The following is a 13,891-nucleotide window of genomic DNA, read 5'->3' on the forward strand; positions in this document are numbered from 1 at the left end:
GAAGAAATAAAAAATGATCATTTAGTATGTTTCACAAGGATCTTGCAGACAAGATTGCTGCTATCAAAGACAGAGCAACCAGACTTCATAAAAAGGCTTAAAAATTCTTCTTGTTTTTTAGAACTGATTTTTTTTTTCTTGTTTAAAGAAGAAATGCAGTACTTATTTGTTTATTTACTTGTCACATCCATGGATGCTCGATAAGCAATAAGCAAAATAATCCAACGCAATACCGTCGATGAATTGCAAGCACTGCATAACTTGACCGTAAACCAAAACGACCTTTAAAAGCATATAAGCTTTTTCACTTACTGATGAAAAGCTACACGCTGAACAGAAACTCCAAACCATGCATAGGAAACTGTCATGCCTGTTTAAGTCACAACTACAATGAAAGTTGGATGAAAACAGAGGTAGATCAGTATAACTTAATGATCATGCCTTGTGGTCATGAATCCAACACTAGAACCACTAAATGCATCCACTTACATAACTGGCTCGTATGTAAAAGTGAACTGAACAAGTAAAACTTGCATGATCCACCTCATCCTCAAGCAGTTAAAAATGCTCCGAGGTTTGACGGAAAAACACTTAGATGACAATGATGTATTGACAAATATACCTACAGATAAGGGAGGGATTCCAGTTGCCTCTGCCTGACGAGAAGGAAACAAGAACCTAAATTTAACTCCAGCTACCACTGGAGGTTGAGTTACGGATGAGAGTGATGTATAATACAGAGACATAGTGCATCTTATTTTAAAAGCATCCAATCGCTTATCCAGACTACGTTATGTAGTAGCCACCTAAATTGTCAACGAGATAATCAGGGAAAGGTGCACCGGCCACATAATCAAATCCTTCAATAACTGGAACAGTTTGATTTGGAGCAGCATGCACATTAGTAGCAACATCCTTTGTGTTGGACTTTGCTCTGCCTTTAACAATGCGCTTGTTCTCCAAAGGAAATTCAGCAGTGAGCCTTCCCATTCGCTTTTGCAAATCAGCAACTGACTCTTTTGTTACCTTCCCTTTTGGACTCTTCTTCCCATCAACAAGTTTCAGCTCCAATCTGTACAAGGCCCATGCATCATACTTGTTGATCTCATATTCATACAGATGCCATTCCAGATTTTTCATTGGCTGCGGATCCATATAGTAGGATCTCTTCAGCCCTCCATAATCATTCATGACTTGCTTCCTAGACTCATGCCAACCACGCCCGTTATAATCTGGCAGTGATCTCTGCTTTCTGTTTCCACTTTCAAATGCTCTTCGAGGCTTATCAAAGAAAAGCCATTCCCTGATTGTTTCACCTTCAACTACTTCAAGGTCAAAGAGCTCTGCAGAAGCACAAGCAAACGGATCAATTATCAGAATTTACAAGTAAAATAAAACAGGAAACAATTTTATCTGGTATATGACATTCAGCTATCAGAAATACAGAACTGTCTTAGCACACTAACCTGGTGCATTCCAAGGGGACTTTGCAGTGGCAGCACCCTTACATTCCGGAACACCAACATCTTTCCCCTGTGCTTTTGCACTTAGAGCTTGGAAAAGTAAACTATCCTTCAAGCCAACACCCATTGGTCGAACAACTGGAGGTCTTCCAAGAAAGCCTTCATTAGGCGCAAGAGCAGCATGATAGTCACTGCAGTAGTCATGAGACTTCTGGCACCAATCTGACCCCATCGCAGGTCGAGGACAATCCCAAAGTGCACATTTAGGTCCCAGGAAAGCAGAGGGTGGGGGGCTAATCTGAATAGGAGGCAAATCATCCTCTAGACAGAGATTTAAAGCATCAAATCCAAACTGATCAAAGTCTTGCTGTGGATCAAAAGAATGGTAATCTAATTGTGTTGCAACACCTAGGTTGTTAATCCCTGCATTATTGTCCACTGAAGGCATACTCTTGCATTGATCAATCAACTGGTAACCTTGTTCCTGCAGCACCGGAGTTGCACTGAAACCCTGCAGAAAACACACCACATAACTAGTGAGGATTCAGTGATAAAATTAGTGTGTGAAACTGATAAAAGAAAAATGATTTCACGAAAGCTATCTGAAAAAGGATGGTCATGAAGTCTCTAAAAGGAGTGACATTCATAAGAGAATGAGGATATAAAAAGAAAAAAAGAAAAAGCTGGCAAAAGGATGATCAAACCAAAGCAAGAAGTAATACTTCAACAAGTGGTCAGTCATGACACATCACGTTACGAGGACAACACTAAGAGGAAAGCAGTTTCAAGTCCAAGATACCAAACTAGCTATATCAAAGAGACTATTAAAGTGGACATTAGTCAACTACTGTCTCGAGTCTTTTAAGCAAAAGGAACAAGAAACAACCAGCAAATGGTACGGATAGCTTTATTTATATTTATCACATAGACGGAGAACTCAGCATCTCTGTACTTTGTAAAGCACAACTGATCCCAGCAGGGATTAAAGGAAAAACATCCTGATAGGTTAAAGATCAACAGGAAAATAGTCTAGCTATCATGATCCTTTGAATACCGAATCCACAATATAGCAGAATGGATGCAAAGGATACATAAAGCTGTCCCTAGTTAATTTGGTGCGACAGTTGTTTGATTGATATGTAATGAGGACTAGGGAACACTGAATAATGTTCACATATTTCAAATTTTGATGTACTTCCAAAAGCACTTTCTGGATACACCTGTAGACTAATCTCCATTGTCAGCACACTTAGCAACTAGTATAACATGGTAATATAATTTTAAAATTTTGTGGTTCAAAAAGAAAAAGAACATTTACGGCCATCTTCTGATATGTTCCTTTGAAGAAGGAAAATGGTAATACAACACCTAGTTCACTCTCAAAGCAAATCTAAGGGGGAAATAGAAAATTCAATGACAGCACTACTCCCAACTTGGGCACAACAAGTTGATTTGAACCAACAGCAAGAAAAGGTCCATACATTCAACTATGCAACAAGTTCTATCCAAACACAAAAACAACAACAAACCCAGTATATTCCCACAAAGTGGGGTCTGGGGAGGGTAAGATGTACACAATCCATACCACTACCCCCGAAGAAGTAGAGAGGCTGTTTCCGATAGACCCTCGGCTCAAGACAGTGGACCATAGACCAAAAAAAAAAAAAATTGAAGTAAATTAACCGACTGAGGGCACATGATAAAATAACAGAGCAATAACATCCACAAAAATGAAGTACATTAACAAACCAAGGGCTCCCCTCCCCCAAACCTAGACCTATCACCCAAGCTACGCCAACCTCTCCTATCTGCCGACTTCGGCTCGACCACCTTACTTAGCCCTCTACCTTAATACTCTTTCTCCAAACTTTCCTATCGTGGGTCATGTCCTCAGTAAGCTGCAACTTGCAACTGCTCCATGTCACTTCTAATCACGTCTCTCCAGTATTTCCTCGGTCTACCCCTACCCTTTTTGAAACCCTCTGTTAGACCCTCAGTCTAAGGCTTGATGGCTTACAAGGCCATGTCAAGGTGCACATTGGCCTTGACAAGTGCCAAAGGCAAGCAATGTATTAGACCAAGGTATGCTAGAGTGACGGCAAGGCTGCCTTGGGCACTTGAGGCAACGACAGGCGCATGGCACCTACGAGGGCATGCGTGCAGCAGTAATATGGCATGGCACTGGGATGACATCGACACTGGCGAGGCGTAGGTGATGGCATGGCACAAGCATGGATGCAGACTTGGACGCAGGCATGATCGAGGCGGAGTCGCAGCATGATGGCATGGCACAAGCATGGATGCAGACTTGGACGCAGGCATGATCGAGGCGGAGTCGCAGCATAGGCACTGGTGTGGCCTAAGCTGTGACATGGCTAAGACAGCTTCATGGAGCAAGCAATCACATGGGGTAGTTGTTGTGTTTGAATTTTGAATGTTGTAACATGTGTATTTTCAGATAGTGCTTAGATCAGTTTTGCTATGTCATGTGAGGAGCATGCAGCCTTGTCCAATGATAGGCTGCCATGTGTATTAAGTTGCAACTGCTGTAACTGCTTGTGCAATATTTAAATGTGCTGCAGGAAATTGTAAAGGTATCCAGAAACAGTGTGTTGAGTGTATACCTTTGACAATTTCGTGTGACACTACCTTTGCAATTCTGAGAGAAATATAAAGGTTGGGAACGCGGTTCCGGTAAATGATTGAGTGCTTTACGTTTCTGCATTTGTGTCTAATTGCTTAGACTGCGCATTGTGTGTGTTGTGGCTGAAGTTGTGCTATGCATGTGCGACTGCCAAGCAGCGGTGTTGCGAAAAATAGAACGCCCCTATCTCACCCTCCAAGGCCAACCCCCCGCACCTACGAACTAGGGCATCCGTGCCCCTCCTCATTACTTGACCAAACCATCTCAACCTCACTTCCTTTGCAATTCTGAGAGAAATATAAAGGTTTGGGAAGCGGTTCCTGTAAACGATTGAGTGCTTTACGTTTCTGCATTTATGTCTAATTGCTTAGACTGCGCATTGTGTGTGTTGTGGCTGAAGTTGTGTTGTGCGTGCGCGACAGCCAAGCAGCGGTGTTGCGAAAAATAGAACGCCTTTGTCTCACCCTCCAAGGCCAACCTCTCGCACCTACGAACTGGGGCATCCGTGCCCCTCCTCATTACTTGACCAAACCATCTTAACCTCACTTCCCTCATCTTATCCTCCACCAAAGCCACACCCACCTTTTACCGAATAGTGTCATTCCTTATTTTGTCAGCCCTCGTATGACCACACATCCAACGTAACATTCTCATTTCCGCCACCTTCAACTTTTGGACGTGAGAAATCTTAACAGGCCAACACTCCGCTCCACACAACATGGCCGGCCGGACCGCAGCTTTATAGAATTTACCTTTTAAGTTTGAGAGGCACCTTCTTATCGCATAAAAGTCCCGAGGCGAGCATCCATTTCATCCAACCTACCCCAATACGGTGAAAAACATCCTTATCAATCTCTTCATTCCCCTGGATCATAGACCCAAGATACTTAAAACTATCCCTCTTACAAACCACCTGCGACTCCAATTGCACTATCGCTTCGTCCTCTCTCCTCGAGTCTCTAAACTTGCACTCCAAGTACTCTGTCTTGGTCCTACTCAACCTGAATCCATTAGATTCGAGGGTCTGTCTCCAAACCTCCAACTTCTCATTAACACCTCGGCGCGACTCATCAATCAAAACTACATCATCCGCAAAAAGCAAACACCAAGGGACCTCCCCTTGTATATTCCTCGTCAACACATCCATCACCAAGGTGAATAAGAACGGGCTAAGAGTCGATCCCCGATGCAGCCCTGTCAAGACCGGGAAATGCTCATAATCTCCTCCCGCGGTCCTTACCTGGGTCTTCAACCCTTCGTACATGTCCTTAATCGAATGGATGTACGCCACTGGTATCTTCCTCGCCTCCAAGCATCTCCATAGAACCTCTCTAGGGACCTTGTCATACGCCTTTTCCAGGTCAATAAACACCATGTGGAGATCCATCTTCCTCTCTATACTGCTCAACCAGCCTCCGCACAAGGTGAATTGCCTCAATCGTCGAGCGACCAGTCATAAAACAAAATTGATTCTCTGAAATATGAACTAACTTCCTCAACCTCCGCTCCACTACCCTCTCCCAAATCTTCGTCGTGTGACTCAACAACTTAATACCACGATAATTGTTGCAACTCTGAATGTCACCTTTGTTTTTATAGACAGAAATCATCGTGCTCCATCTCCACGCCTCAGACATCTTAGCAGATTTGAAGATATTGTTAAACAAATGGGTTAGCCACCTCAACCCTGCACCGCTAGCAAACTTCAAAAAATCCAGCAAAATCTCATCAGGCCCCGTAGCCCTGCCCCTCCGCATCTTGCTAATAGCCTCACAGACTTCCTCCACCTTAGAACGCCGACAATATCCAAAATCATGCAACTCCTCAGTGTGCTCCAGCTCTCCTAACACAATACCTTGGTCCCCCTCATTGTTCAAGAGCTTATGGAAATACGACTGCCAACTTTTCTGAATTAGAGCGTCCTCCACCAAAACTCTACCATCCTCTCCCTTAATGCACTTCACTTGGCCCAAATCCCGTCCCTTACGCTCCCTAGACTTGGCAAGCCTAAACAACCTCTTTTCCCTACCTCTCTCCTCTAATCCCAAATACAGTCTCTCAAAAGCTGCTGACTTAGCAGCCGTAACTGCTAACGTAGCCTCTTTCTTAGCTACCTCGTACTCCTCCCTGCTCACCCGATTCTCTCTTCATCCTTACTCTCAGCCAGCTTCACGTAAGCCGCCTTCTTCGTCTCCCCCTTCTTCTTCACTTCTTCATTCCACCACCAATCCCCCCGGTGCTGCCATTCCTACCCTTCGAGACACCCAGGACCTCTAGCAGTTTCCTTGATACACCCAACAGCCCTTTCCCACATACTATCCATGTCCCCCCGAGCCTCCCAAGCCCCCATCTCTACCAACTTCGCCCCTATCTCCAAAGCCCTTGCCGAAGTCGTCACCCCACCTAACTCTAGGACGACCCTCCCCACCCCTCCTCTTCTTGCCCATCCTGAAAACCAAATCCATCACCAGGAGTCTATGTTGGGTCGTAAGATTCTCATTCGGAATGACCTTACAATCCTTGCACAAAACTCTATCGCCCTTCCTAAGCAGCAAAAAGTCAATCTGGGTCTTGGCAACCCTACTACAGAAAGTAATCAGATGTTCCTCCTTCTTCGAAAAACTGGAATTAACTACCACCAACCCAAAGGCCCTCGCAAAATCCAAAAGGGTAGCTCCCTCGTCATTCTATCCCCAAATCCAAAGCCTCTATGCACATCATCGTACCCATCGGCAAAGACCTGATGTGCCCGTTGAAGTCCCCTCCTATGAGAATCTTCTCCGGACTAGGCACACCCCGAATCACTTCTTCCAAAACCTCCCAAAATCTCCTTTTTTCCTCCTCGTCCAGGCCCACCTGAGGCGCATAAGCACTACAGACGTGCATCGTGAGCCCCCCAATGACCAACTTAATAGTCATCACCTTACCACTAACCCTATTCAACTCAACTACCTGCCCCCTAAGTTTTTCATCTACTAAGATATCTACCCCATTCCTACGCCTCTCACTACCTGAGTACCACAACTTGTACCCATCCACGTCCCTAGCCTTAGTGCCTATCTATTTGGTCTCCTGAACACACGCAATTTGGATCCTTCTCTTCCTAAGGATCTTTACTAGCTCTATCGACTTAACCTGAAGGGTCCTTATGTTCCACGACCCAACTCATCATCTCTCGAATTTCCTCCCCTAACACCTCTCCCTCTGCGTCTCAAGTCGACCCCACCCTCAGGCCCCCAGGGCCCCCACGACATGACCTTATTCCACCATTACCCACCCCAAACACAAAAACGAACAGCAAAAATCGTGGAAGAAAAACCTAACCATGATTCAGTAACCTACAAGTAGGGGTGTTCACTTAAAACCAAAAAAACAAACAAAACCAGAAAATCAAATCAAACCAAAGAAAAAGATTGATATTTTTTTGGTTTGGTTAGATTTTGGTTTTCAATTTTAGAAGTCGACAGAATTTGATTTGGCTTAGTTTTGGTTTAAGCAAAAAATAACCCAAAAAAGGAACCAAAGTGACTATACAAGTACTTATTTATAATAATAATCATAATTGTATGTGCATGCGCGCGTGTATATATATATATATATATATATATATATATATATGCACACACAAAAAACTTTGCATACATGTTAATCTTTTGCACTCTTGGTTTGTAATTTAGGTGTTTACCTTTAGAGTAAAATCCAATACTTTGCCTTCACTTTCAAGTTTGATTAGTAATTTTTATTTTGATAATTCTAAGAATCCATTTCATGAAGGGGAGCCTTGGAGTACCTGGTAAAGTTGCTGTCATGTGACCAGGAGGTCACGGGTTCAAGCCTTAGAAACATCCTCTGGCAGAAATGCAGGGTAAGGCTGCGTACGATACACCCTTGTGGTGGGGCCCTTCCCCGGACACCGCACCTAGTGGTAGCTTTAGTGCACAGGGATGCCCTTTTTTTTAAGAATCTATTTCATATTCAAAATAGCTCGTCTTTGAGTCCTTTAATTATTCGTCATTGTTTTATTCAACTATTCTCAAGATACATATATTGGTATTATATCATAACTAGATCTTTAACTTTTTTGCACAAAAGTCCATTGTAATAAATTTTATTATGTTCCTCGGAAATGGAAAAATTGTTGGACAATGCATATAATTTTTTGGAGGAAGCTATGTATATAACTTGATTACAGAAATATATATTCCATTCTTTTCTTAAAGAATAATTGATTTGGTAGTGTTGTATTGATATATAATCAATCTAATGTGTTTGGAGGTATAGTGTTACATATTTAAAAAGAAAAAAAATCCAACAAAACCGAATTAACAGAAAAAACCAACAGAGCCAACCAAAACAGAAGTGTAGCGAATTAATTGGTTTGGTTTGGACTTTGGTTACAACATCTAAAAACCCAACTTAGTTGGTTTGGTTTCCTTTTGGAGGAACATTCATGCAAACCGAACCATGAACACAACCAATGATTTCAGTTCAGAATTTTTCGAAGTTTCTTCACTTGCAAAAAAGGTTCAACTATAAAACAGAGACTGTGTCAAATAAAGACGAGAGTCTTGCAATTCACGAACTACAATGAAACCAAATCTCCTAAGATAAATGACAAACCAACCGCATTATAAAATGGATTCACGAGAAGGTTCGTTCTGTTAGAAACACTACCAGTCAAGAGTCTATCAAATGCACAAGATAATCTCAAGGAACACAATTACCTCCTGAAAACCAGCGACATCATGTTTTTGAGCAGCATCATCATCATGTTTTTGAGCATCAGGGTCAGGCTTAGGTGCAGCTAACGCGCTGGTAGCATCATCTTCCTCCTCACCAAGCAGCAGCCTATAGAGGTCTGATGAGATACGGCTTCCTCCCTGCACACCATGCATTAAGATAAACACTCATCACTAATAGCTTCATGTGCATTAAAACTACAAAAAAAAGGCTTGAACACAGGAACATAGTTAAAACAGTAGTATCCATGATTGCACACAATTACACCATAATGGACAGAGCGATGCAATTACACTTCATAGTAATTCAAGTTTGCATGTGTAATAGATCCAAATTGTTTGTAAGCATTCGCTCAAGATGGTTCAACCAAACATAACATTAGACAACACAAACACACAGATAAAGACATACATAGGTCGAATGCAAATGTCAAAATGATCACATTAATTGAAGACCCTTGTGCACTGGACATGGGCCATTATGGACAGTAAAGGAAACTAAAACCACTAGGCACACCCTGCTAAAGAGACATAAGGTTGGTTCTTGCCTGCAAAGAAGAGGCAGGGGAAGGCTCATTGAGCTCAGCCTTCCACTCACGAAGCATCTGCTGGACCTGCTCTTCAAGCACCCCAGCATCATAAGTTCGACTTTCTTTCCTAGCAGATTGCAGGTTATTGAATACACCCTGCAGATCATCAACACGGTTCTTCGCCTTGTCCTTGAAGAGCTGGTGCGAAGCACCACTCTTCAAACCCTTCCCCATTCTAATCAAACAGAAGAAACCCCTTCAATTCTTCACCTGCAACACAAAAACCCAAAACATTCTTATCTTTAAAGTTACCATCATTATATCTTCCATTCCACCATCGCGCACAACACATAAAACAAAGATAACCAACAAGATCATATTCTGCAATTTCATGTCAGAAAAAAAAAAAAAGCAATAAAAATTCCACAAAAAATCGAAATTCACACCCACCAAAAGCAACCCAATTTACATCATACCCTCTTAGAACCAAAATCTGGCAAAACCCACATCAGAAAAGGCACAAATTCGCTAGATTCAACAAAAAACCTAGAAAGTAAGGCGATCTTGGCGGTTTTAAAAAAAAAAAAAAACAATTAACCTAATCCTAATTACGAGAACCAAAAGAACAATTGCAGCATCAAAATCAACTAAAAATCAGAAGGGAACATATATACATATACAAAGCAAGGTTAAGAAAAGCAGAATAAAACATGGAACAAAATACTCAGAAATTAGTGAATGGAAAAAAGAATGTTGACAAGGAAAAAGGACAAAATTGGTAAAGTAAAACAGGGAAGATGAATAGGGTTTATACCAGTTATCGGCGGGCGGGCGGGTCGGAAGAGAAGATAGAGACTTGCGGCCTCTCAACAGTGAAAAGGGTAGAGAAAGAGAGTATATGTGTAGAGCTACTTTTGGGTTTTGATTCCCTCTCACATTTTCTCCATATATATATTCTTCCAATGTTTGCTTTTGATTTTTCTGGTTTTTTTTTTTCTTTGAAAAATAATAAAGTACTTAGTACTGTTCGGGCCAGCGTCTACGTGGCACACTTTTAACATATGTGTTACTTTCCACTAATTATAAGTACTACAAGAGATCTATGTTTGTCAAAGGTTAAATTAGATTTTAATTCTTTCTTTTTGTTTATTTTTATCTCGTACAATTTGTGTTGGGTTGGATCCAACTAATACAATTTACATTGTATAGAATTTGATTAATTTAATTTGCACCGGATAAATATATATTCAGTCTATTTTCTTCTTCTTTTTTTCTTGTTTGTTTATTTCTGACTAATTCAATTAGCATCGGAGCTCGACTATGTGATTCAGATTGAATAAGGTCCTTTTGAGAGCAGCTTTTGATTTTTCATCCAATTTAGATATTATATCAAAGTAAGTCATGTTGAGCAAGGTCCATTTGAATGTAGTATTCACTTTCGAGAATATTTATATATCCAAAATTTGAAAAACGAGACATCTAATTAAGGAAGGATAGTCCATCCACATTAATAGCGATTCTAATTTCTGTTTTGTACAAAAGCAACCTACATGATATTTGTGTTATGTTTTGTACAAAAATACTAGTAATTTACGTGATATATATTATGTTCTGTTTTGTGCAGAAATATGAGCAATCTATATGGTATTTGTGTTGGCTTTGGATCTCTTTTGGGGTGCTTCATTAAGATAAAACTAAAAAATTGACTTATCCATTTTAAAATATTGGTCGGTGGTACGATTTGATAAGTCTCCAATTAAATATTTTAAGTAGACAATGTATGCTAACCAATTCTTCCTTCCTTTTCCCAATAGTCCAAAGTAAAATATATAGTCATGTCTCGTGTCTATTAAATCTCTCTTTTGATTTCTTATGCAATTGATTTTTTACTTTAAATTTTTTATGCACTAAAAACATATCAGGATTTATACGCTTACCCCTAATAAATGATATTTACATTATATGTTGAAATTAATTTGATGAAAAAATAATTAATACTAAAGGTAAAAGAGGAAAAAAGAAATTGTTTTTTTTTTTAATATGTCAAAAATGACAACTAAAAATAGAAATAGAAATTTCATGACAAGTAAAATTGAATGGATGGATATTAATTGTTGTTAGAAAATTCGTTCATGATAGCATGACAAAAAGGAATTGAATGCAAGAGATTATACCAGTGGCACAGAGAGATTGGTCCTTTTCACCCCACACTTGAAAAAAAAGATAGAAGTGAGCAAAAAGGTCCCTTGTGCATGTAAGTACAAAGAGAGGAACAACAAGGCAAGGGAGGCATAAAGGTCACATCCCACTATCCATCTTCGAGATTCCCTGTCGGCTGCATTCAATTCAATGATGCCAACCATCCTATAGGATGGGATAGAATTGTAAAAAAGGATAAATATTGGTGTTTCATTTGTATGGCATAGCTTTTGCAGGTAAGGAGCATCTGGTCATAATGCCACCTCACCAGTTTTGAGCATTAGAACATGGTCCAACATTTCACAATTTTGCACCCTATGATGCTAAGTAGACAAGTCTCTTTAAGTATGTGGTGCCACAACTCAGGTTATGGAACTCCTGCTTCATAACCTCACAATATTGATCACATTCAACGAAATTTTTCAGTCAACTACTTCATTAAGGAGCCAAGGGGCTTCTGGTTTACGGAAGGCATATGAGCCTTGGCTCCAAAGAATCCAAAAAAGAACTGATCATTTTGCTGCCAAAACTTCACGATAGATCATGCTGGCGTAGGCGACTTGGCTTCTTCAACGTGAGAAGGTCTCAAACTGAACACTCCAGCAAGTCCTCGTCCCCTTGCCAACTGTTCAAGCTCTTGAATCTTGCTTTTCAAGCTCTCGACCTCTCTTGACAATGCTTCATCTCGTTCCTTCATTAGCTGAGAAACACACAAGGACCTCAAATACAGCTCAAACAAATTTCAAGAAGGACGAATTTCAATTATTATAAGAACTAATAAAGGCTTTGAACTCCACTCATGATGTAATAGAACAGAAAAGAGGTGTTTTAGACAGAATTACTAAAAACTCAATTTAGCAAATTACAAAAGTTCCTTCTGCTGCGGCAAAAGGCCAAACTGAGCCAGGTAAATTAGGGTGCCTTCTCAGGTTTATTATAGAAATAATAGCATGTAATTAGAGGGATACTTGGTGCCTCCACCTATCTGCTCTAAGAGTTGAATATGCAAAAGTATTGATGGATGTGGTGCAAAATTGGTCCATTGTTTGGCAATCACAGGAAGTAAATCAGCAACTGGTTAACCAAAACGTGCTTGCTTCAGTGGATCCAATCAATGAAATTGCATTGAGATAGAAATAAGTAACAACAATAATAAGAAACGGACCTTGGCCTAGCTCAACCTCAAAAGTTAGCTCTACCATAAATTTGAAAAAGAGATGCTAAAGCAGATGTTTGCTGAGAAAACATCAAAGGAACAACACATATATCGGGGGTTTTCAGTGTTTTGGTTTTGGGTCATTTGATAAATCAATAAAGGAATTTGTCAAGATCAAACAAGTAACCAAAGAATTTGAAAAGACTACCTCCAGCTCTTGCCTGCGAAGTTCCTCCTTTTTAGCTTCTGATCGAGAACTTCTTTGCACCTCAAAATAAAGTGCAGCAACTGCAACCTGTTTTAATTTAAGAAAGAAGTCAAAGCACAAATTAGACAACATAAAGGTGCTAGATGCAAGACAGCAAAGTTAGGTGCCATTACATCACTCCAAACTGACCACCACTAAAAACAGATTCAACCAAATATAATGATGCCTCCGTGCTGCATTATTCACGATTCATTGCTGTGTAACAACAACGTGCTCAATTAATCCCATAAGTGGGGTCTGGGGATGTAGGATGGACGCAGACCTTACCCTACCTTGTGGAGATAGAGAGGTTGTTTTCGAAAGACCCTCGGCTCAAGTAATGCATATCAAAGCAGTTTGGGAAAAAAAAGAACAATACAGAAGCAAATAGGACATAGAACAGCAACAATAGTCAAATAATGTGATGACCAAAGGAAAAGATTAGAGTGGTTCTTGTAAATCTGAGACACGAAATCATGGACGTAATAAGATAAGATGGGAGTAAGAAAAGGGAATGATTCAATGCAGTAGCTGGTCAGCATAGTGGTCCAATGACGTGAAGTCAATAGAGGTGGATGAAAAATGCAAAATAAGTGTATAAAGCATATGTATACCTACAAGAAGGATTTACCTTGGCCATTGACAGATAGAAAATTATGAATCTTTCTCCAATAAACAGTGAAATCTGTAGGCTTCCTAATAAAGACATTCCTACCTCATAAGTAGCAAGTCACAATGGTATTTTAGGTTAATTGATCTAAAAGGGAGATATTAGGATATCTTCAGTATAATACATAGAGTTCAATACAATCCTCTTTCGGTATTGATTGCTCCTAAAACTAAGATTTTAAAATAGCAGTACAACAACAACAACAAACCCAGTGTATTCCCACTTAGTGGGGTCTGGGGGGGG

At 40.4% G+C, this 13,891-nt stretch overlaps 2 protein-coding genes across 2 annotated transcripts in view; both read right to left on the bottom strand.

Moving 5' to 3' along the window:
• Window positions 1-330: 330 nt before the first annotated feature.
• Window positions 331-10,354, bottom strand: LOC107859338 (transcription factor VOZ1). Its single transcript, XM_016704314.2, has 5 exons — window positions 10,191-10,354; window positions 9,395-9,646; window positions 8,832-8,987; window positions 1,467-1,974; window positions 331-1,343 (listed from the first exon to the last, which is right to left on the bottom strand). The coding sequence occupies exons 2-5, from the start codon at window positions 9,608-9,610 to the stop codon at window positions 787-789; spliced, it is 1,437 nt and encodes a 478-aa protein (XP_016559800.1). The 5' UTR covers window positions 9,611-9,646; window positions 10,191-10,354; the 3' UTR covers window positions 331-786.
• Window positions 10,355-11,456: 1,102 nt separating this feature from the next.
• LOC107859339 (OPA3-like protein) overlaps window positions 11,457-13,891 on the bottom strand; it is a 5,721-nt gene continuing 3,286 nt past the window's right edge. Inside the window, exons 3-4 of the mRNA XM_016704315.2 lie at window positions 12,940-13,026; window positions 11,457-12,275 (exon numbers count right to left, since the gene is read on the bottom strand). Coding sequence (XP_016559801.1) covers window positions 12,117-12,275; window positions 12,940-13,026 — 246 coding nt within the window. The 3' untranslated portion in view covers window positions 11,457-12,116. The remainder of the gene's footprint in view (window positions 12,276-12,939; window positions 13,027-13,891) is intronic.

This window comes from Capsicum annuum, chromosome 2, assembly GCF_002878395.1.
Source record: "Capsicum annuum cultivar UCD-10X-F1 chromosome 2, UCD10Xv1.1, whole genome shotgun sequence".
In the NCBI taxonomy this organism is placed as follows: domain Eukaryota; kingdom Viridiplantae; phylum Streptophyta; class Magnoliopsida; order Solanales; family Solanaceae; genus Capsicum; species Capsicum annuum.